This window comes from Protopterus annectens, chromosome 6.part0 (genome assembly GCF_019279795.1).
Source record: "Protopterus annectens isolate FY-2018-M chromosome 6.part0, PAN1.0, whole genome shotgun sequence".
Taxonomy (NCBI): Eukaryota; Metazoa; Chordata; order Ceratodontiformes; family Protopteridae; genus Protopterus; species Protopterus annectens.
The window spans coordinates 20,294,558-20,320,152 of record NC_056737.1 but is presented as its reverse complement, the minus strand read 5'-3'; the positions used below and the strand labels follow the sequence as shown (position 1 = coordinate 20,320,152).

At 44.4% G+C, this 25,595-nt stretch overlaps 1 protein-coding gene across 3 annotated transcripts in view; it reads left to right on the top strand.

Moving 5' to 3' along the window:
* SCFD1 (sec1 family domain containing 1) overlaps positions 1-25,595 on the top strand; it is a 3,579,547-nt gene that overhangs the window by 699,471 nt on the left and 2,854,481 nt on the right. For all 3 annotated transcript variants that reach the window (XM_044073814.1, XM_044073812.1, XM_044073811.1), the window contains exon 9: positions 13,800-13,885. In XM_044073814.1, coding sequence (XP_043929749.1) covers positions 13,800-13,885 — 86 coding nt within the window. The remainder of the gene's footprint in view (positions 1-13,799; positions 13,886-25,595) is intronic.

Here is a 25,595-nt window from a genome sequence, read left to right as displayed (position 1 = left end):
AGTGTTGTCGCCTCACAGCAAGAGGTTCTCCAGTTCGATCCTCAGCTGGGGTGCCTTCTGTGCGGAGTCTGTATGTCCTCCCTGTGGTTGCGTGGGTTTCCTCCGGGTGCTCTGGTTTCCTCCCACATCCCAAAGACATGCTGTAGGTGGGTTGAACACTCTAAATTGGCCCTAGGCGTGAGTGCGTGATTGTGAGTGTGCCTTCTGTGGAAGGTTGGGCGCCGGGCTGGTAACTTGACACTGTGAAAGTCCACTGCCAGTCATGAGCGGACAGGTGATCCGCTGTGGCGACCCCTAACTGGACACTCTAAATTGGCCCTAGGCATGAGTGTGTGCATGTGTATGCCTTCTGTGGAAGGATGGGTGCTGGGCCGGCAACTCAACACCGTAAAACTCCACTGCCAATCATGAGCGGACAGTTGATCCGCTGTGGCGACCCCTAACCGGAAAAAGCCAAAAGAAGAAGAAGATGTACTTAATCATGCCTTTAAGTTTTAATATGATGCTACTGATAATGTCTCTAGAGCAGCTTCTTCTGGGACAGTCATAAGAAGAGTTGCTTGGTTACATTCTCAAAGTCTACTTGAAGATGTTAAAATTGAACTTGCAAATTCTCCTCTGAGCAAGGAAGTTTTGTTTGGTCCTTCTGCAATTGAGGTACTTAATAGGTTTGATGAAAGAGGAAAATTGATTCAAGGGGTAACTCAAGGCTTCAAAAATTCATTTTTTAAGGTTAATAAAAATGTTCTGTCTACTCCAGTTCCCTTTCTCAAAAAGCTGGTCATGAAGGAAGATGCCTACAAACAGGATTTAAAAAAGGGAGTGACAGGGAGGCTCCAAAAAAGAAAAGAAAATCCTCTTAAAATTCAATGCTCTCTGTCTGTCTTCCATTGCAGTACCATACTGTTTTAGACAAATGGGTTCTAAAATTTATCCAGCACAGGTACACTTGTCATTGTGAGTTTCCCCTCCCTTTCCAGGAGATTTCTTTTTTCTCAGTAAATCAAATGTTCTTATTTCCTTCAAGTAGAGTTAGGGTTGTTCCACTAGGGCATTGGCTTCTTCTTTGGCTTTCTGGGAAGGGGGTGGATTTTAGGAGGATTTTACAGGCAGCATCTTCATTCTCTGTACATACTTTTACAAAGCTGGATTCATTTTCCAGGTGTAGAGTAGACTTTGCTAGGACCACTCTCGTGGGACCCCTGGCTTTTTAATTTACTTCCTCCTCCCTTTTTACTTTGTAAGTAATTGTAATCTACCCAAATATGTTAGGTTATTGTAGCAGTCATCTAATTTTGGACATAGGTTCATAGGTAGGTACTAGGCTATCTGCCCGAAGGCATTTATAAGCCTAGCCAGAATGTGTTGGCTTTTGCCGCCCCCTTAGATTAGTTTCCTGGCCTCTGTCCAGCAGAGCCACTGAAGTGATCCCTGGGGTAAACTTTCTGTTTCCCATCCACTCGTCAAGGTTTCTCTTGAAGAGTGTTAGTGAAGAGCTCAGCCTAATGTAGATTGGAATCTTGTTCCAATGCATGGGAAGTCTCTGGGACAGGAATCTATCCCTCCAGCGCGTACTATTTATTGTTGTGGTGAGGTTTAGATCCCTAGAGTGTGTGGCTCAAGGGGATAAGGTTTTCTTTAGGTGGAGCATGTCCATCAATTCTGGGTTGGACATGGCCTTGTATGAAAGGCAGAGATCACCTCTGAGTAGGCAGTATGCAATTGAGGACAGCTGGAGTTTCTTGAGTCGAGCTGTATAGGGCATCTGTTTGAGGCCAGTGATCCTCTTGGTGAGGTACTTCTGTGGTCTTTCCAGCTGTTGGAGGTGTCTTGTAAGGTACATTCAAAATAGGGTGTTGTACTCTATGATGGGTCTGATGAGTGATGAGTAGAGGGGCACAATGACCTCTTTTGATCTGGATGCAAACCCTTTTGTGATTAGGTGGGCCACATAGAAGGATTTTCTAACCACTTTGGCAATGTGATTATCAAAGGAGCAGTTACTATCTACTTGGGTCCCCAGATCCCTTATTATTAGTATTTAGGGGACTACCACCTATGTGGTAGTTTGTGGGTACTTTGTTTTTTTCCAAAGGGGATGACTATGCACTTTTTGGCATTTAGCTTGAGGCCATGATTTTGACACCAGGTATCCGTCTCAGTGAGACCTTTTGGAGGATGTCTGTGTCAGCCAGAGAGTCAATTATAGCCCCTAGTTTGCAGTTGTCTGCGAACTTGGTCAGCCATAGTCCTCCTGTGCTTGCCTGTACCTCTGAGAAGTATATGCCGAACAAGAGGGGTCCTAGGACTGAGCCCTGGGTAACGCCACTTGTAACCGGTTTAGAGTCAGACCTAGCTCCCGCAACCCTCACCATGTTGGTTCTATCCGTGAGCCAATTGGCAGCCCATCTTGTGACATAGGGGTTTATGTTCAGGCTGGTGAGCTTGTCTATAATACCAGAATGGGGAGTAGTGTCAAAGGCCTTTGCGAGGTCCAGGTAGGCTGTATGTACCACCTTTCCCTCATCTATAGCCTTGGTAACTGTCTCAAAGAAGTCCACCAAGTTTAGGAGGCATGATCTGTCCTTTTCAAAGCCGAACTGGTAGGGTCCAGTGTTGGTTCCCAGTGTTTCTGTTAATGAGTTCCGTGATGATGCACTCCATAGCCTTGCAGACCAAGCTAGTCAGGCTTATAGGGCGATAGTTCCCAGGGTCTGTTGTGGCTCCACCTTTGTGTAGCAGAATAACCGTTGCTGTGCACCACTCTATGGGTACGTAGCCTGTGGAGAGGCTGAGTTTGAACAGTGTGTTTAGGTGAGGGGTTAGTTCATCTTTGAGCTCGTGTAGGATGCAGCCTGGGACACTGTCTGGTCCCATTGATGCTGTGTTTTTGGCTTTGGAGAGGGCTGTTTTAACCTGAGTGTCTGTGATTTCAGGGGCTCTACATTCTTCTGGTATGGTTATAGGCCCTTTTGGGAGTAAGAGGGGTGTGAAGTTTGCACTGAACCTGTCTGCCAGGATGTTGGCAATATCGGTTGGTTCAGTGTATTTTGTGCCATTCTGCACTAACTCTGAGCAGATCTGAGCATTGCCACTTAGATTCTTGACGTAGCTAAAGAATGCCTTGTGGTTATCTTTGGAGTCCTTGGCAGTATTTTTTTCGAAGCTCGCCTTGGATGATTTTATGAAGGATCGTAGTTTCTTGCTGATACTGATAGTATAGTTGTGTAACTGTAGGTGTCATAACAGTAGATATTCAAATAATCTCTGTTGCAGTAGATGTCCCTTCCCTCCTCCCACCTTCTTTTGGTGTTTTTTTTTTGTATTGCCAGGCTGAGGATATATATACATACCCTTGTGTATGTAGTTACTCTCTTGTTACATTTCATAGCATTTTTACAGAGCTATTGCCTGTCTTCTTCGGGGAAAGAAAACTCTAAAGCTTTGTCACTGTTGTCATTTATATTGAGCTGTAATTTAATTCCTGACAGAGCACATAGAGGGTGTCCATTAGCTTTGAAAACCTAGCTGGTTGGTAGAGATAGGAACCAAATACCTCAGGTTATTGCAACACTCATCTATTATAACATTTGTTATGCCAAGTTTACTTACCCAAATGTACTTTATTGGTTGATCCAAAGTGAGAGCTATTTCCATAGGGTCAGGGGGTCTACATCAGGAGGCAAACCTAAAGTTGAAGAGATGTCGCCCCTCTATCCATAGGGACATGTTTGTCTTGGAGTGAAAGAGGTTTCCTGTATTGTTAGAACTTCAGAGCCTAAAATCACACTGTTAGACTGTTAAATAGGTTTTATCCCTTTTCCCTAAACTTTGAGATGCCAAGTGAAATCAGAAAATATAGTGAGAATGTAGGCAGAAACATTACATGCCATAGTAGTTAGCATTTCAATAGCTATCTCCTGCTTACCAACTGAATCAGTCATCGAAGGTAGTGGCAGACAAGTTGGCTCTAGTGCCCCACATCTGGTAGACCCAGACCAGGCATAATTTCCAAATCCACAGCAATAGTAGAGGACCAGAAAAATGAGCTTAGAGCATCTGCCAGTTCATTCACTTCCTTGGGGATGTGAACTTACCCTTTTCTATGGCCTAGTGCTAAATGAGCTCTGTTCCAGCTTGCTTAAGTATATTTGATGGACTGGTTGACTAATTGAATGAGGAAAGGCTCCAGAATCATTTCCTTCTCCTGTGCCTTTAGGGCCAGAAACACTGTCATCAGTTTAAACTAGTTGATGTTAATTCTTTCAAACTGTGCCAAATTCCCTGCACCATGTAGAGGTGAGCCTCTGTGAGCTCTGCAGTCTACAAGCCAAGTGTCCATCATCAGAACCTGTGACAAGTCCTGCTGCAGGTGGAGTGTTCCTCCAGAAGGCTGGTGGAGACTGTCAACCACTTTAAGGCCTGTTGGCAAGGGTGCAGCAGCAAAAAGGCATTAAGAATGTAGTGACTCTGGAGCCAGACATTTCAAGGTCTACTGCAATAGCCATATCCTCAAACATGGAAAATAGTACAATGACAGTGGTGGCAACCCTCAGACCTTAGGATGCAGTGGTTCTGAGCAATCTTCACTTAGCTGGATAAAAGCAGGCATGGCTGACAATGAAGTGAAGTCCTTCTGATCCAGTAAAGCACTTCTGATCAAGGTTCCCTAGTTTATGGTTACTCTTAAGAAAAGCCACAAGACAGCTTCCTCCAGAAAATCCCTGGATAGAATTACCATTAGCCATCTCTGCATATATGATACCACCAGAAAATCCTTATCCTTCAAGGTTTCAGTTATTATGCCAATGACCTCCCATGTGGGTGGTATGTTATATTAATGACTTATCCTTTTGTGATGTGCATTAGTTTTCTTCTTAAGTTATATCCTTTGATTTGTCTACTGTTTTAATTCTGAAACTGTAAGATTACAATTTTTGCAGCACCCATATTAGGCCTTACAAGGTGTTTCTCCATTCTCTGCAATTGTGTGGTCAGGAAGTTAGTATTTTTAAGTAAGGAGGACATGGTGAGTACAGTCCTTCTCATGGAAAGTGCAGAGGGGCTTCCCCCAGAAATAAAAAAATATGTTGTACTGTTACATAGATGTACAGATGGTGCTTAGGGGAGCTTTGTTGGTGTTCATATTGTAGTAAGTCATGTAGGGCTTTGGGTAATTGTGAGTTGATCATTCATAGGAGAAGCATAGCCAACATCTTAATTAAATTTTTAGGCACTGAAGAACATGCAGTATAGCACCACTTTGCAGTGGAAGTCTTATCCATCCAGAGCAAACATGGAGAACCTCATGCGTGATCTCCAAACAGTTAACCACCAAAAGGCATCCATTATGAATCAAAGGTAGTTAACGATTCCCTGCAGGGTTTCCATATAAAACCAGATACGTTAGATTTGTTGGTTAAAACTGTTCTAATGCAGAATCTTCCAACTCTCCTTGTCTTAAAAAACTTTCCTTAAAAACAAAATGGTTATAGTTCAAAGTAATGTTCAGAAATTTACACAGAAGATTTATTTCCATATCTGAAAAAGTAGAATGTTGGGACATATAACCTCTTAGTCATAGACCTACCTAGTTCATGTAGACTGACCATATACAAGTTACGTACCTTGTCATAAAGAGATTTAAATCAGTTCTGGGAAGTATTTTAATGTTTTTAATGTACCCGTTGGAGAGAAGGACATTCACAAAACAAGGACAAGATTGACTTGCGAATAATGAAGGCAGTCAGGGAAGGGATTAGTGTTTTTGAATGGTGAAGAAATTTCAAGTATGTTACACAGTGGAGGTATTTGTATCATTGAATAAACAAACCATTTCAATGCTTATATGGGGATTGATGTCAATGAATTTTTGGTAGCTAGCACAAAAGTTACATTAACACTCAGTAAATTGTGGAACATGTCACATTGCAGATAATGACAATTTTGTGACATCCAATATAGTTAACTTGTATATGGTCATGGATATGGCACAATCTCTTCCTGAACTTGGGTGTCTTGTGGCAACTGTAGTTGCTTTGCCTCTGTGCCATTGGTTCAAGGATTTTCTTATTTTTGAGTTAAGTACATCCTAGGTTTCCTGTTTTGACTTAATGGTTAATCTGAAAAAGAATGGCTCACTTGATCGGATGAAAATTTACCATCTGAATTCTGATTAAGATTTCTCATTCAGAGTCTTTTTAGATTGGATGGATAATTGTTATCTGAATACTGACTGATTTCTCATTCAGAGTCTTTTTAGGTTCGACTGAATCATCTTATTGATACAGATAGATTAGTTTTATTCTTATTATGAAAATTTTCATGGATTTTTTTTTAAACTTTATGTAAAATTGCATTTTCCTTCTGAACTTTCTATGAAGTAGAAGATAGCTTCATGGAAAAATTGGAAGCTGTTGATAAAGCTTTTAAATTATTGAAAGTAATCTTATTCTGTTAATGTAGTGCTACTTTTTCCATGTTATATTAGCATCTCTGAATAAGCACACAAGTTGACAGAGTTGTTGCTTATTGTCCAAATTACTTACTGACTCTTGGGAATTAAAAGAGCTAAACAGATTGTCAGATGTTTATTAAATAATTTTTAGACAGGTGCTAGAGTTAGAAATCACAGGACTTTTAACAGCAGTAGAAAAGAAAATCCATTTCTAAAGGCAGATTTGATGTAGATATACCTGAATGTGAAAAATGATATCTTATTCATTTGGGTGGTCTGACCCAAATAATAAAAATAAATTAGCTAAGCCCAATAGTAGAACACTGCATTTTGTAAAACAAAACAAAAATCTAAACAGTGTAATAGCAAGCAAGTTTAGGAACTATACTGAAATTTTTATTATCCCAACTGTTGAATCTTTCTCATTCAGCAGTGCTTTGTGATCTTACTGAGGTGTTTTGCAAAACTACATCACGTAAATTGCTTAAAACACACAATCTAAAACCACTAGTAAATATAAAACATATGACTGTGAATAATTTAAAAGCTGACTTAAATAACATTAATGTTTAAGTTTTCCAGATCAAAGGACACTTTTAAAGTATTAAGCTTCATTTAATTTAGAGTACTGGCATACATAAAAAAAAATGCCACTGAAATTCTTTGACATCGGTCTAATTTTTGATATCTCCCCCTGTGAAGTCCATTTAAACATAATCAAGTACAAACTTTTTTTTTTTTTGTATCGAGCACGATGTAGAAAGCATGTTACTCACTGTGACCCCCTTTTTATAGCATAATTTTGTTCATTAATGCAGTTTCTTAGTATAATCATAGATGTTAAGTTGTCTATCTCGCCTTCATTCTTGCTGGTTGGGTTCGGTGCCGATCCTCTGCTCTGACTCGGCCATCTACTAAAGCTCGAGAGCTATTTACTGGCTCGACACCTCCCCATATCCCACAATGCTTGGCGCTAGATACTCAGATCTCGTTTGCTGCTTCAGCTATGAGGTTGCGATTTTACTGGCTCAGGTCGTATTATTCCTTTTTTTGTATTATTAGCTAAAAATTTACCTTGTATTTTTAGTATATTTAGATAGTCTTCCCTTTTAGTGTAGTTAGACTGTGTATCCCCTAGTTTATCCCACCTAGGAAACTCAATTTTTGTTAGAGAGTCTCCCCCCCCCCCTTGTTTCTTCTCTTTAGTGGCTAACCCCACCCCTTTGGTACTTAATAGGAGTAGTGTTTAGCCTTATAGTATTTGTATATTTTTATTAAGGATAGTTGTTGTTATTAAGTGTGGTGATAGTTTTTTGTTGTTGTTATTGTTAGCTTAACTAGTGCAGGTGTGTGAGTGTTTTGTGTGCCTTGTTTAAGCACTAGTTTAATTTTTCTCTCTTTAGTATCCCCTTGCCAGTATGTCCAAGGATACTAAAGTTTCAGGCTTCAAGAAGTGTGACTCATGCTGTCAGAAGATGTCTCTGACAGATGGTCACACTTCTTGTGTGTATTGCTTGGGTTCCCTACACCTGCAGGACTCCTGCTCGGTCTGTCATGCCTTCAGCCCGAGAGTCCTGCAGGAGCGTAGGAACAAACTTATTTTGAGAGGCTTACTTAAGCCAGAGGGATCCTCGGTGAAGCCTCAGTCGGGGAAATCCTCAAAGCCCGCCAAACCGTCGGCTCCCAGTTCGGAGCCGTCGCCGGGCAGAGCATCTTCCTCCTCTTCGGTTCCGGCTGGAGCCGACATCTCTAGACCTCAGTCGGCTCCGACTTTAGTGTCGGAACCATCTTTGAGCCGAAAACGTTCTAGGTCCCCTTCCCTAGACTCGGTTCATTCGGCTCCGAGGTCACCATTGCTTCAGTCTGAATGAAGCCATAGGTCCCACTCCTCTCGGTCCTCCAGGCTATCTGATCATGACTTGGAGAGGGTGGTCAGTAGACTCCTTAAATCGCAGGCCCTGGCCCAAATTTTAACCAGCCCTTCTCAACAGACTGTGGCTGTCCCGGTGTCTTCAGCAATTCCTTTTCCGACTCCCCCTTTGCGTTCGGAGCCGGAGCTGGTTGGGGCTCGAATCTTGGAAACGTCGGAGCCAATACCACACCTTTCGGCTCCTTCGTCGGCTCCGATCTCTTCATTGGTTCTTTCCTTGGAGGGATCTGGGTGCCGGGACTCCCTCGTCGGCTCCGAGGGGGTGAGTAGCATCGGACCCTTGTCCGACCCCATTCTCCCTCTCGGGGCTTCTGCGCAGGTGAGCTCGGCCCCAGCATCGACCTCGGAGCCGTCCCTCTCGGTGCCGGGAGGGGTTCACGTCCCCCTGGAGCATGGACCTTCTGCTCTGCCTGATAGGGGGCGCCTTCGTGGTCATGAGGAGCGTGCTGACTCCTGAGTCGGCTCCTCGATCAGCCCCTTCGGCTCCTCCCCCCATGGTGCCTGCATCGGTCTCTGCCCACCCTCCTGACCCCAGTGACCTCAAGCGTGTTGAACAGACGCTCCAGGTCGCCCCATTGGGTGTATCTTCCTCTTCCGAGGCCTACCCTGATCTTTCAGAGGAGCCCCCTCGGAAGAGAAAATGTAAGAGGAAACATGTCAACTCCCCCGAGTCAGTCATGTCTGATACAGACTTGGAGGATTCGGAAGGGTCCCCAAGATCCCCCTCTGCGGATGTCTCTCTTTCAGACATCCTAGAGATCCTTAAGCAGAGGGGGAACTGGACTGCCCTTAACCCTTCTGAGGATGAGTCGATATACCTGGACGCGTTTGGTTCTCGCCCTTCCACCTCCTGGGTGTCTCCACCCTTCGACCCGCTCATGGAAGTAGTGGCTCGAAGGGCATGGTCAGCCCCGGACACAGTGGAACCAACTCCTCATAGGCCCACGAAGTTCATTACAGCCCCGCCCAACAAACAATTTTTGACAAAAGGTGTCCCCGTTGATGCCATGGTGGTGGCAGCAGCCATGAAGAAGGAGTTGGCTGACCCTTCGGTGCCTGTCCATCCACCTAATAAAGAGTCTAGGACAATGGACAGGTACGGGAAGCGGATGTTTTCCTCAACGACTTTTTCCATGCGGTCGCTGAATTATCTGTGCCACTTCACCCGCCTTCAAAGGGATCTTCTCAAGGAACTGGGTGTTATCCTTCAGGATCCATCAGCTGTGGGGGCTCAAGATAAGATCAACTCCCAGCTGGCGACCCTTAACTCAATCGTCAACTCCTCCATGCGGCTCATTTCTTATGCAGCTGATGTGGCGAGTAGGGCCGCAGGTACAGGCGTGGCTTTGAGAAGACATGCCTGAATGCGATTATGTAACTTTGCTGACCCCTTTAAGGCGTCCTTCACCAATACCCCCTTCGATGGTTCGGCTCTGTTTGGACCACAGGTGAAGGATACCCTTACCAGGTGTGAGTAGGAAGGCAAGACTCTCTCTGCCGTGGGAGTCCGTTTTTCTACTCCCTCTAGACCATACCCTAAAAGTCAGAAGAGTGGGAAAATGTGGTTTCGGGAACCCCAGGGAGTCATGCCTGACACACGTGGTGAGTTTCCCTCCAGGGGCAGTGGAGAGAACAATAATAGACGCTGCCCGAGGGGCAGAGGGGGTCCGCAAAAACAGGGTAGCAGAGAATCTTTCTCTGACAAACCCTTTCAGCACCCCTGAGGGGCTGCCCAACTGTCCACCTTCGGAGGCAGTCGGGGGAAGATTGTCACTGTACCCAGAAGCCTGACAACTCCTCACACAAGACAAATGGGTACGGTCCATCATATCCGAGGGTTAGAAAATCCGCTTTGTCCACACCCCTGTACAAACAACCAAGTCCCTTCCAGATATTCCACCCGGTCTAAGGGAACAAGCAGTGCCAGAAATTTCAAAACTGCTAGAAAAAAGGGCCATCCAGCCAGTCCCAGCAGACCAGCAAGGATCCAGAATTTACTCCAAGTTCTTTTTGGTACCAAAAAAGACAGGGGACTGGAGACCCATTTTGGATCTCAGCAGGTTAAACAAATCTGTTCAAAGAACGAAGTTCCGGATGGTCACGCTTCAGTCCATTCTACCCTTTTTGGGTCAGGACAATTGGATGTTCTCCATAGACCTTCAGGATGCGTACTACCATATCAAAATGGACAGGCGCTCCAGAAGGTTTCTCCGCTTCCGGCTGGGAGACGGTCACTATCAATTCAGAGCCCTGCCCTTTGGTCTCACCACAGCCCCCAGGGTGTTCATCAAATGCATGGCAGTGGTTACGGCTCACCTGAGACGGCGAGGATTCCAGATGTTTCCGTATCTAGATGACTGGCTCCTTACTGCTTCCACCAGGCATCAGCTACTGCGAGCCAGGGATTATACCATCCAAACTTGCTCCGAGCTAGGTATCTCAATAAATTTCAAAAAATCTGCATTGTCGTCTTGTCAGTCTATAACCTTTGTAGGCGCAAGATTAAATACAAAAGATCTGTCCGCAAAACTTCCTCTAGACAGAGTGTCAGACATTCGCCGGCATGTGCAGGTCTTACTACAGTGCAAGAAGATTTAGGCCAGATTTGTACTAAAAACGTTGGGTCTCATGGCAGCAGCAATCATACTAGTTCCCCTGGCTCGTTTTCACATGTGGATTCTTCAGTGGATGCTTTTTACCCAATGGTCCTTTCAGCAACTGCCGATGTCTCACAAGATAATAATCACTGAATCATGCAAAGACCACCTGGCTTGGTGGATGGTCTCCCCTCTAGTACTCCAGGGCAGACAGTTTGTTCTTCCCCTTCCTGTTGCCACAGTGACCATGGATGCCTCCCTGATCGGGTGGGGGGGGGGGCATTTTCAGGGCAGGACTGTCCAGAACACTTGGCAACCTCTAGAGTACCACCTGCACATAAATGTCTTGGAGATGAGAGCGGTGCTTTTAGCGTTGCAAGCTCTTCAGGACTCTCTACCCACCGGGACTATTGCAATTCAAACAGACAATATGTCTGTAGTGTGGTACATCAACAAGCAGGGCGGAACCAAGTCCTATCCCTTATGTCGAGAAGCACTCAGACTCTGGCAGTGGGCGATCTCCTTTCAACGGTTTCTGATAGCAACTCACATCCCCGGGAAGTCCAACGTCATAGTGGACAGGCTAAGCAGAGCTATTCTCATGCCTCACGAGTGGTCTCTCAGTCAGTCAGTAGCGGACAAAATTTTCCGCAGATGGGGTCCCTTGCTGCGACCTTTTCGCAATTCCTCTCAACAGCAAGTGCGACAATTTCTTCACTCTCTTCCCCCTTCCCAGCCACTCCCCCAGAGATGCTCTAGTTCACAATTGGCCCCAGGGTCTTCTGTATGCATTCCAACCTTTTCCCCTAATTCCCAAGCTAATTCAGAAGGCAACCACATTGGGATCCAGGATGATCCTCATTGCCCCTTACTGGCCTCGACAAATTTGGTTCCCATTTCTGCATCGTCACCTGCTGGAGCAGCCATGGAATCTGGACCCAGTGCCAGACCTCTTGGTCCATCAGTCGGGCGGGCTGCACCGATCCCTTCAGTCTCTCAACCTCACGGCTTGGTTGCTCCACTTCCAACCTTAGCCAGGCTTCCACATATTTCTCAGCCGGTGCGTGAAATCATCCTTTCTTCACACAAATCTACCACCAGGAAGACTTATGCTAGTAACTGGAAATGTTTTTCTTTCTGGGCTAGGAATATAGATCCCTTTATAGCCCCTGTCCATCACGTTCTAGATTTTTTAGCAGAACTTTTTCAAGCTGGCTCCTCGTCTGCCGCCATTAGGGTCCAATTAGCTGCTATTGCAAATTTCCACGCTGGCCTGTCAGAAACCAGCATCATGTCCCACAAACTTTACAAGGCCTTTCTTAAAGGGATTATTTTGCGTAGGCCCCCGGTCAGAGATCCCTCGCCTCCGTGGGATTTAAACTTGATATTAGCTTCCTTGATTCTTCCCCCTTTTGAACCTGCGGCTTCCTGTTCCTTAAAATTACTCTCCTGGAAGACTCTCTTTTTAGTAGCCATCACCTCAGCTAGGAGAGTTTCGGAACTTCAAGCCCTCTGTATTCTTCCTCCTTACCTTGTGTTTCATAAGGATAGAGTTTCACTCAGGACTAATCCTTCATTTCTGCCCAAGATACCTTCTGAAACAAACCTGAATCAGGCTATTGATCCACCTGTCTTTTTTCCTAACTATTCAAACAAAGCTGAACAAAAGTTACACCAGTTGGACGTTCATAGGCAATTACGTTTTTATTTGGATAGGACTAAGCAAACAAGAAAATCAGACCAACTCTTCCTGTCCTATGCTGAGGGCAAACAGGGACTGCCAATTTCTAAAGTAACCTTATCCAGTTGGTTGTCCTCTATTATTACTTTGATTGATCAACTGAGACATAAAGAACTCCCTACTAAACCTAAAGGTCATTCCACCAGAGCGTTAGCTACTTCGGTAGCTTTTCAATCAAGACTACCAATGGAATCTATTTGTGCTGCAGCCACATGGGCCACTCCTCATACTTTCATTTCACATTATAAGTTGGATATGGCCTCTAGGAGTAGAGCTGATTTTGGTTCCACTGTGCTCAAGACTCTGTTCCGATGAGCCACCCAGGACTAAGGTGCTAGGGACGCTGTCCCAACCAGCAAGAATGAAGGCGAGATAGACAACTTAACATTAAGAAGGATTTTGTTTACACCCAGAGCAGAAAGGACATTTTTTTGCTGTTGCTGTTTTTGTAATTCCTGTTGGCAGTGGGCAGCATGCATATAGTGCTCTGTGAAAAGTAACATTTTCTTTACATTTCACAAAATGTGTGTTGTATTGGTAATATTTTATACAGATGGCACAGCAAAATAAGTTACATTACACTGGTACCACAACAACTTCAAGAAACCAGTTTCTTTTTAGAAAATGTCCTTCTGATGCATGGAGTCAAACTCTAGTGGAAGAAGTTGCTTGGTTCCTGGTGTAGCAGTGACTTGACGTTATTTCCAGTTGTTTTCTCCTTTCTCTACTTTCCCCACTTGCATACCATGCAAAATGAAAGGAGTGTGCCATGGCTGATCAGTGTGTCTATGTCCAAAATTGCTTGTTTTAAAACCCTTTTCACAGTTCTTTTTGTGCTGAAGTAATGTTATATGCCTTAATATGTCAGGAATACAAAACAGTTGTTTCTCACTTCCCAGCAAGTTTGCTCAAGTTCTGCAAATTTCAAACGCCTGAACAACAGAAATTATGTGGTGGTCCTTGTTCGGTTTTGCCTTGGATGAATTTGGTAGCTCTTTTTAAAAGAATATGTTGTAGTTTATAAAACTGTGACATTATGTTAAGTGTATAACCCATAACTTTATTATTTTTCAGAAACTAGACAAGAAGCTTAGAGAAAACTTGAGAGATGCCAGGAACAGCCTATTTACAGGAGATACACTTGGCACTGGACAATTCAGGTACTCTTCTTATTCTTCGAAGACAAAACATTGTGTATTAATATTCTCTTAAGAATGTATATTAGCAAAGATCTTAAGATATTCATTTGAGCTGTCTCGATCAGGATGTATTTTATACAAAATGGTCAGGCTTACAGGTGGCATAATAACTGCATAATAACTGCAGATTTCCTAAACCTTTGCAGTAAGGGGTAAATACACCCCTCACTAATATATGAATGCATTATTAGTCACATGCTCAGCACCATAAAAGAGAGGGCATTCCTCATTGCTTTGCTTGTCCTTCTCATTGTTGGACTGTTAGTGACTGCCATAGTGAAGAAGATAAGTGCTTTGCTCCATTTTAGTTTTCATTCAAGACAAAATAAGCAAAAGTGCTGAGGTTCTGGCCTTGAATGAGACAGATGTTTGATTAGTGAATCTGGCACATGCGGAGGACTGGGGGAGATATAATTATGTGATAAGCTCTCCTGTCTCTTGGGAGGTGGGTTAAATGGAGTACAGTTGTCCTCTAGTACCATCTTTTGGTGGAGACCTGAAGACTTGCCTCAGGAATACAAAGTGTGCTGGCTGAACTTGTGTGAAAAACAGACATTGCAGAATAACACTAAGATCTTATAGGTGCCAACGGGGCTAATGAAATGCTTGTTTTAATCTGAGCAGTAGTCTGAGGAATAGCAAGCAAACAAACTAATAAGTAAACAGGCATGTTATATTTTATATTTGTTTATTTCAGTTTATCTGAGTAGGTGAGCTGGTGTACTGACATTTTCAGTTGCAGTTGGGGGTTGGCATAATAGTTAAGGTTTTTACCTCATTGTCACATAGTACAGATTTTGATTCTCACCTTTGGGGGAAATTGGCTTGGCTTAAAATGGCCTGCAAGGGCAGCTGCTCTAGTATTTGCGTATGAACTTATAAACAACCCATGCACAGTAAATTAATAAATTACCAAAATTAGCACTGCAATGTAATTAGATGCAGTATTACAGCAGAGTTATGCAGTATAAGGAGAGAAAACTCAAAATAGGAAAATCAGTATTTATAGATAAAATTAATAAAAATGTATTAAACACTTAAGTAATAAATTGATTTGTCGTTGGCTAACCTGGATCAAGAAAACAAGTACAGTTAGATTATTTGCAAAAATGATCACTTAAAGCAGCCTTGCAGGATTTTAAGAGTTTGTTTTTTCAGTTCATATTGGAGAGGGGTGTTTCACTTATGGAATTATTGAACCTTGACCAGGTGAGTGTTAGTGTATCAGCCTTTGAACTTAATAACGGATAGGATGTTCATCGTGTTTCACTGTTGCAGTCATTACTCTTGGGTTATTCTGCTGGCAGGCTACCCTCAGTCGGCCAGAATTCCAAAGTCTAGGTCCGGCATCGGTTGCTGTCGCCTCTTTCCTGACGTCAGTGCACCAGGGGTATAAAAGATGCAGCCGACGCCATTTTCTTCCGTCTTTCTTGCCGCACGGTGCCCGAAGCAGTTCGCAAGTGCCGGTCGGCCGACTCCTGAGATATTCAAATCCGAATTTCAGAACCGAAGTCTTCATTAAAGCTAAGTACCCCCATTGGGGAAACTCTCCAGACCGATGTCAGAAAAAGTTAACTATTGTATTTCTTGTGGGAAGCAAATACCTCATAAGGATTTTCACTCTTACTGTATTCCTTGCCTAGGCCCTGATCACAAAGTTGCTAGCTGTTGGTTTTGTGCTAGATTTAACCAATGCACTATTAAGCATCGGTTCAATTTTGCATTTCATTACTTTGGCCGTAGATTTAATTATATAATGCCATCGGACCAGCCGACAACTGGAGTTTACAAAAAATGCAAGGACAAGGAAAAAGATAGGCATCTGAGGTCCAGAATTGACGACGAGGCCTCTGCTAGGCCAGTCACCGGTTCTCAGTGAGGCACTTTCGCAACCCCTGGCGCCCGCTACCTCAGAGCCACAGGCTGCTTCCTACTTCCACGTGGAGCCGACTGGGCCTCTGGATACTCAAGGTATTGGAAACTCGGAAATCATTCCCTCAGATGGTTCCAGAGCCGCTGAGCAGGCATCGTATTCTGAGGGTGTCTTCAGACCTACATAACTATATATTAAGCCATCTTCAGCTCAAAGACAAAGACTAAAGCAGCTCTAAAGACAAAGAAATGAGTACAGCATTCTCTTGCTCAGACTTCCATGCCTAAAAAACAGATGCTCAAAATGGCCGAAGACCTAATTACTTTGATCAGGGGTGCCCATCCCCCTCCTGATAAGAGGCCTAGGCAAGAGACAGAGTACGATTCTTCTAATCAGGTTTCTGTTTCCTCTGATTCCTCTTCTGAACAGGATTACTCCATGCTTCCCTATGAGGATTCTGATGCTGAAGAATCCATTCCTTCAGCCTTTCCTCCTGAGGATTATTCTTTTGTAGATGATGTATTTTCAGAGTCCGGCCTGTCCCCTGACTCTTTACCCCCTGCATCTACTAAGCCAGACAGATACTACAGGGTCCCGGATTCTCATAAACTCCTATATAAAAACCCCAATGCTGACCCAGAAACTATATCTCAGGGTCCCAAAGGGGTCAAAGCTTCCACTGTAAAAAACCCTGTCCCCTCTGATAGGGATTCTAGGGCTTTAGACAGATGGGGGGAAAAAAGTCTACACTTCTGCTACCCTGGCTGTAAGGGCTTTAAATTGTCTGTTTCATATGCTTAAATATCAACAATATTTTATGTCACTGCTTAAACAGAAATTGTTGACAAATACTGAATGTTCAGAGAACAAGGAATTGCAGGATTTATTGCATGCAGCTGAATAAGTGGGAAAGCATACTTTGCAATGTGGTTATGATTCATTAGAGGCCTCTTGCAGGGCCGCTGTTACAGGTTCTGTTATTAGAGGGCATGCTTGGTTAAAGGAACAGAATCTGCCTGATCATGTTAAAGCAAAATTATTAGATGCACTATTACAGCATGTTACTTTGTTTGGTACTAAAGCAGAAGAGGTGTTGAGAAAAAAAAATGGAGGATAAAGCAAAATCCATCCAGACAGTCAAGGATTTCTTACAGGTACAGCCGCTCAGGTTTAGCAGGAACTGGCCTTCTAAAAATTGGTCCTTTCCAGTGTCAGACAGGCCACAAAGAGGCAGATACAGGCGTCCCAAAGGCAGATCTCCACCCCAAGGCTCATACAGCCTAAACAATGAGGTGCTCCTACCTCCAAAAGCAGAGAAGACAAATCACAGCCTTACAGGAAACAGTCCCAATGACTTTCCTCTACCAGATCCAAGCACTTTTCTTTTGGCAGCCCCCTTAGGGGGAAAACTTGCACTTTTTTCATCAAATTGGAAAATGGTTACCCAAGACAAATGGGTCCTGAACATAGTGTCCCAAGGCTACAGGTTCCATTTTCACACTCTACCAAGGTCAAAAGGTATGCCAGACCTGCCACACAATCAATGGGCAGAGGCACAAAATCAAATTACAGCCTCTTGGACATGAGGGCCATTCAGCAAGTACCACAACAAGAGCAGGGGCAAGGAGTTTACTCCAGACTTTTCCTAGTACCCAGAAAGGACAAAACCTGGAGACCAAACTGGACCTGTCTATACTAAGTACGTTTCTGGAAGTTCCAAAATTCAAGATGTTGACTCTAAGGCAGCTACTGCCCATGCTGGGCAAGAAGGCTTGGCTCGTAACTTTGGACCTAAAAGAGGAAGACCTGCATGTCCCACTCAGACAATCTTGCAAAAGATACCTCAGATTCATAGCTGGCTCAATGCATTACCAATTCTCTGCACTGCCCTTTGGCTTATCTACTGCGCCCAGGGTCTTCACAAAATGCCTGGCACCAGTAATTATGTTTTGCAGACAAAACTGAATTCAAATATATCCCTACTTGGACGACTGCCTAATTCAAGCAGAGAACAAAGATATTCTTCTACAGCATCTGGCGTTTGTAAAAAGATTACTAATTGGCCTAGGGTACACAGTAAACGAAAATAAATCAAAACTAGTGCCCTCTCAAGAGATAATATTCCTGGGTGCAAGCTTAAATACAACTGCCCTGATGGCTTATCTCGCGCCAGACAAAAAAAGCATCTGACTACTTACTTCAAGAAATTGGCAACCAAAACCCACTTATCTGCAAGGAAAATCCTGCAGGCCTTGGGTTTCGTGGCATCCTGCATGCTACTAATTCCATATGCCAGACTGCATATGAGGAAACTACAATGGTATCTAAAAAGTGTTTGGACTCAGCATTGCCACATCCTGGAGACAGTAATTGCACTCATTCCCTGCCTACAACAGGAGTTTCGATAATGGGCAGAAGCCTGTCACCACAACAAGGGTCTGCCATTCAGTCTACCCACAGCCGACAGACACTGACAACGGATGCATCAGATTATGCCTGGGGGGCCCATATGGCAGGAAAATGTATTCAGGGCACATGGCCTGCAAACCAGATGCTTCTTCACATCAATCAAAAAGAGATGCTAGCTGTTCAAAATGCCCTGACAGCTTTCAAGGGCCTGCTTCATCCAGGACAGTTACTGATAAAGACAGACAACACTACAGTCATGTGGTACATAAACAAGCAGGGAGGTAGACATTCCTACCCCCTCTACAGACAAGCAATGACCTTATGGGACACAGCATTGGCTTTTCAAGTTCACCTGCAAGCACAATTCCTGCCAGGAAAAACAAATACTTTGGCAGATGAACTAAGCAGAAACCTCATGGATCCCCACAAATGGAAACTGGATCTACAAGTCTTCAGCATGATAATAAGGAAATGGGGATGCCCAGACATAGATCTATTTGCCTCCTCTCACAACTGCCAGTTGCAGAGATTTTGCACAAGGATTTATCATAAGCAAGCATGGAAAGTGGACGCCCTATCCTTCAGCTGGAAAAATCTAACAGAATATGCCTTTCCGCCACTGCCTCTCCTTCCCAGGGTACTCCTAAAGGTCAGACAAGAGAAGCCAAAAATGACACTGATTGCACCAGACTGGCCACGCCAGCACTGGTACCCAGTCCTAAAGAGCTTGTTTCAAGGTCCAGCATGGATATTGCCTCAAACTTCTCACCTGCTGACCCAACAAAACAATCAGATCCTGCACAGCCAACTCAGGACCTTAAATCTGACAGCATGGAGGATAATGTAGCCATTCAGAACACTCCTCTTTCAAAAGCTGTTTTGGATGTTATCTTGGAGGCCAGGAGGCCCAGTACCAGAAAATCTTATGCAGAGAAATGGAAGAGATTCTGTGCTTGGAACCAGGAACAAGGCATTGACACGTGTATACCAAATATCCCTCAGATTTTACAATACCTAACTGAGATGCCGAACAAAGGCCTTTCTTTCTCATCAATTAAGATTCATGCCTCTGCCATTTCAGCCCATTGCAATGCGGAACCCACCTATCTTTTCTCATCCTTTAATAAGGCAGTACCTCAGAGGGGCCAAAAACATAGGCCTCCAAGGAGAGCACCAGTTCTGGCCTGGGACCTCAATTATGTTTTGGAAAAACTCACACTGCCTCCTTTCGAGCCAGCATCAACAGCAGATATAAAATTCTTATCCTGGAAAACAGCTCTGCTCTTAGCAATAACTTCTGCAAGGCGAGTCTCGGAGTTACAAGCACTCATGGCTGTGGAACCTTTCATCATTTTTCATCCAGACAGGGTTTCTCTGAGGACAAACCCTACATTTATGCCTAAGGTTTTGTCCAGTGTGGCCGTCAACCAAACCATTCACTTGCCTACCTTTTATCCAAATCCACAGAACAAGGGTGAGAAAATTCTGCATTCTTTGGACATACACAGGCAGCTACGCTTCTACTTGGACAGAACTAAAGCTTTCAGAAAGACTGAGCAACTTTGTGTCATACGCTGCAGGATCACAAGGAAAGGCTATCCCAAAACAGACTGTTTCTAAATGAATAGGCCATTTAATCCGTTTCTGCTATTCTCAACATGGCAAATCAGTGCCTAAGGGCATTAGGCCTCATTCCACCAGAGCAGCAGCCACTTCAGCAGCCTTCCTCAGAGGAGTACCAGCCAAAGATATCTTAGAGGCTGCAACTTTGAGTTCAGTGCACACCTTCACAAAGCACTACCACTTACCTCTAGTCCAGAGCAGGCTTTGCCATTGCAGTCCTGCAGGGCCTCATAGCCTCTCCTAATCCTATTTAGCCCAGCCACCCATCCTCAGCTTTGGGATTCAACCCAAGAGTAATGACTGCAGCAGTGAATCACGATGAACATAGTACAGTTGTGTACCTACCATAAATGTAGATGTTCGAGTGTATTCACTGTTGCAGTCCAGGTTACCCACCCACCATCCCCCTTTTCTCTGCTGCGTCTATCTGCACTTCTCTATCCTTTACAACCTATTTGGTGTATTTGATTGTAGATGAAGGAAATGTTATTTTTGTGCATGCATTTTTATTGGCATATTTTTCAGCCTACCAATCTGGGGGCACCTGACATCTGGGGCAAGAAAAACTGAAGAAAATGGCATCGGCTGCATCTTTTATACCCCTGGCGCACTGACGTCAGGGAAGAGGCAACAGCAACTGACGCTGGACCTAGACTTTGGAATTCTGGCCGACTGAGGGTAGTCTGCCAGCAGGATAACCCAAGACTAATGACTGCAACAGTGAATACACTCGAACATCTACATTTATGGTATAACCCAAGAGTAATGACTGCAACAGTGAATACACTCGAACATCTATATTTATGGTAGGTACACAACTGTACTTTATCCTTTGTTAGTTAGAAGTAATCTTTTTAGTGATGGACAGCAACCATGTTCAAGGGTTTTATCAAAGTAACTTGGAGTGCTGTGGCTGTTTCTATTATTGGGAGCCAGTTCACTTATTTTAACAAGTCACAATGATGTGTAAACCTGTCTCTGAGGAGAACAAATTTGAATATTTTATTTTCAGATGTTTGTAGCTTTTCAGTATTCTGAGATGAGTGTAGGCAAAGCAGGGGGAGACAGTATTGCAATTTTATATTTAATATTGTATATATAACTAGATGGGCTAATGATAGGAGATGAGAGATATGGTAGCAAAGTTTCAATTGAGTTAGAACCTTGCCAGTAATATTTTTAGTATGGGGCATGAAGTAGATATTCTCATCAGCCAAAGACGACAGTTGCCTGTTACTCTCTGATGTCCTTCTATTCCTATGTTGCAGTATTCTTGGTGTGGGATTTCCCACCTCAGGTGACCTGTACGTTGGCTCCTATACAAAAGCTTCAGCTTGGCTGCTGTAGTTGCGTGGGACATCACACACAGGGCCATAAACCAGGGGTGTTAAATGCGACGCTTGCATGCACAGACCTCAGAACTTTCAGCACCAGATGACCATCACATCATGTGCTTTGCTCCTTCACTACAAGACGTCTAAAAGCTAAGTACCCAGTTGGGGATTTTTCTTCTTTGGCTTCTAGCTAAAGCTTGGTTTGCTGTATTAACCTTTAGCCGATGTCAGCTAAAAAGGGAAAATGCCAATGCGGATGCCAGATACCGCATAAAGATATGCATGACCGCTGCATTTTTTTGCCTAGGCTGAGAGCATGACCATATCGCTTGCTCAATTTTCCAATCCTTCATACTCAAGACCCTACACAGCCATCTGGCTTCCCTCAATCGGTACTTAGAGCAAGTTTTTTAAGTCTCTGGTTTTCTAAGGATGGATCCGAAATTGGAAGTTCAGATTGAACCTCCGCAGAAGAAGGCCAAGATTCTTAGGCCCACTTCCACTGCCTCTCCCCTTTCGGACGCCCCACCAGCTACCAATTTAGGAGTTGAGGGACGTCCGTTAAATCCATCTACTTTGTTGACCTTTGAGGAAGCTGCTTCGCAGTTGACGACAGGCACATCCACAGAGCTTACTCGGACATCAGCTACAACCGATGTCGAGGGGGAACCAGACACAGCCAGGCTTCCATCCGGGATCCCTCCACCTAACACTGCAACCCTTAGCCATGCACCGGATTCCAGACCATTGCCTCTAGGGCTACTCCATTAAAAAAGAAACAAAAAACCAAACATCTGGCTATGACCTCTGAAGGCCTACCTGATTGTCAGTCCTTTACCTCCTCCTTGATGCAGGCCTTCATGACCCGTAGGCCCACAGCCTCTTCTCCATCTACCCTTCCTCTCCTCAACCCTAGGCTTGCCCCTACCACCTCTTTTCTTCTTCCCACTACTCAAGACAGGGAACAAGAGCAAGAGACTTATTATTCATCTTCAGATGAATCCATCTCATATGCCTCTCAAATAGTCTCTCCTCAGGAATACTACTCCCCAGATGAAGACTCCATCGAAGGGGACACCCCTCCAGAAGATATCACCTTTGAAGAGACCATTAGAAAAATGAAGGAATACGTCAAATGGCACACCTTATAAATGTCTGAAACTCAGAAAAGATATTTTGAGTTACTGCAAGTGGAATCTCCCTCCCCTTCTGCCATAACTCCTGTCATCCCTGCTTATCTAGATGCCTTTTCCTCAGCATCCAAGACCCCAGACTCACAACCTCCTGCCCATAAGAGGCTGGACCGCTTCTACAAGGTGCCTGATGACCAGAAATTCCTAGTCAAACCACCCCTGGCAGATCCTGCTGTGATTGCAGTATCACCAGACAAACAGTCCAGGCTGATTCCTTCTGCTCTCTCCTACCTACTGACATGGGTAGTAAAACTATGGACAGAATTGGAAGAAGGTTTACACCTCTTCCACGCTGGCCTTCAAAGCCATCCACTATCAAACCCATATGACCAGATATGCTCTGGACCTTGTCTTCCAAGCCTGTACTCTACTGGCAGCTACTCCAAACTGCCCCACTAAATCTGAAATAGCATCTAAACTGTCTCTGGCTGCCCAAGTAACCAGACATTCCATTGGACGTAGTTGTGATGCTGCAGAGACCTCTGCATGGTCTGGAGCCTCTGCCTCTGTACTTCAGAGATGTTTCTGGCTACGTCTACAACACTTACCAGAGGCCTTCAACTCTAAGATCTTGGATGCTCCTGTAGACCTTAACCTATTGTTTAGTAAACAGTCAGCAGACCTTTTTAAAAACCTGCAAGAAAAGAGTAAGGAATTGCAAAACATCAAGCACATTCTTGTGTCTCCTATTCCTAAATGTTACAGAAATTACCCTGCAAAAACTACCTTTGTCAGAAGAAACCCCTCCTCTGCTGGACCTTCCTCTTCCAAACATAGAAGAGGAGCCAGAAGGCAAACTTCTTCCAGGCTGGCTGTCTCACAGGCTCCCACTTGACAGCCCTTTCAAGACAGAGGAGGACCCAACAATGCGTGACTGCTTTGCCCACCTCCCCTTGTCTGCCTACCTCTCCCACTGCCTTCCTTTTGGAAAACCATCACTACAGACAAATGGGTTCTGGCTATAGTTCAAAAGGGATACTTCCTTTATTGGAGAGAAAGGCCCCCTTTAAGGGGTATGTCCTTCCCCCCAAGAAACCAAAGACATTTCTTCCCTCAGATCCTACAAGACCTTCTGAACCTGGGAACTATAGAGCCTGTTTTGACAGGGCTGGAAGGAAAAGGCTTCTACTCAAGACTGTTTCTGATCCCCAAAAAGGATGGACCATGGAGACCTGTCCTAGACCTTTCTTTTCTAAACCTTGTTCTTAAAGGTTCCCACCTTCAGAATGTTGTCTCTACAAACTTTACTCCCTCTTCTACCAGCCCAGGCTTTCATGGCCACACTCGACCTAATAGAAGCCTATATGCACATCCTCATACAACCTTCTCACAGAAAATTCTTATGTTTTTCTGGACCCTCCTCTCACTCAGCATTTCCCTTTAGTTTGTCCACTGCTCTCAAGAGTGTTCACAAAATGCCTGGCTCCTGCCATAGCCTTTTGCAGAACACAAGTGATTCAAATTTACCCTTACCTGGGCAACATCCTTATTCTAGCAGAACGCAAGGAAATGCTGCAAAACCCTTTACAGTTCACCATTTCCTTGCTTCAAAGACTGGGGTTCACCCTCAACATCCCCAAATCATCCTTGACCCCAGTACAAGACTAAACATTTCTGGGCTACAGGATCAGGACAGACATAATGAAAGCTTTTCTTCCCCAGGACAAAGTCAGTTCCTTGTCCACACACTTCAAAATCCTTTTACAGACCCAACAGGTAACTGCAAGGCAATTCCTAAGAATCTTGGGTCTAATGGCAGCCAACATTCCCATGCTACCACTAGCCAGAAAGCACATGCGAAAGCTGCAGTGGTATCTAAAAAATGTATGGTGTCAACACCAACATCCTTTAGAGCAAGAAATTACCCTGTTGCCCTGCCTAAAATCAGAACTAAAATGGTGGATTCAGCAAATTCAGCTGTACCCGAGCCTTCCGCTGCAGTTACCCACCCCAAACCAGTTCTTGCATACAGATGCATCAGACCTAGGATGAGGAGCTATAATGTCAAGCTACAGGGTACAAGCAAAGTGGCATCCTTCCATAAAAAACAGACATATCAACATGAGGGAAATGACAGCTGTCCTACTGGCATTTAAATTCTTCCTTCCCCTTGTACATCCAGGTGCTCTCCTAATCCTAACAGGCAACACCACAGTTATGTGGTACCTCAACAAGCAAGGAGGAATGAAAGCCTATCTCCTCTGCAGAATAACCTTACTAATCTGGGACCTAGCCTCTCAACACAACTTGTCCCTGCAGGCATCCTAAATCCCCTCGCAGGACAAGCAAGCAGATCTTTTCAGGAGGACATACTCTCTAATCACGAATGGATGCTGGACAGCAGTATCTTTCTAGACATTGTCCACCGGTGGGGCACACCTCAAGTAGATTTGTTTGCCTCCTCCCAGAACAGACAACTGCAGACCTTCTGCACCAAGATCCACTCTCCACTAGCATGGAGGATAGACGCATTCAGCATTTCATGGAAGGGGCGGTTTCTGTATGCCTTTCCACCCTTCCCACTAATTCAAAAAGTACTCCTGAAAATCGGGAAAGACAAACCAAAAATCTTGTTGGTGACTCCCTATTGGCCAAGGCAGCACTGGTTCCCCCTACTTCTTCTCTCTCTAGCCAAGGGCAGTCACCACAAGTTATCCCACAAGGTGGACCTTCTGACACAACAAAAGGGAACCCTCATTCACCCACACTTGCAGATGTTGGCTCTGACACTGTGGGTGATAAACTTTTAATTCCCTTCAGGCACCAGTAGTCAGAGGATGTGCTTTCAGTCCTGAGGGAGGCCAGGAAACCTACTTCAAAGAAATCTTACTTATCTAAATGGGAGAGATTTTCCATATGGTGTCTGAGCAAAGGCAGGGATCTATGCCTCACAGATCCACCCCTAGTTCTTGCCTGTGTGTGTCAACTCGTTAAGACGGGACTTTTGTACTCTTCAGTGAAAGTCCACCTCTCAGCTATTTCGCCTGCCACTAGATCCTCCCCTACTAGCCAGGTTCAATATCAAACTATTCTTAAAAGGGGTCTTGCACATCAGACCACCAAGAAAACCCATACCTCCACCCTGGGACCTGAACTTCATTCTGGAACAACTCACCCAGTCCCCATTTGAACCAGCTAGTACTGCTACTCTGCAGATGTGCACATGGAAGACAGTATTGCTAGTGGCTATAACTTCAGCCAGAAGGGTTTCAGAGTTGCAGGCCCTAATGTCCTGCCCT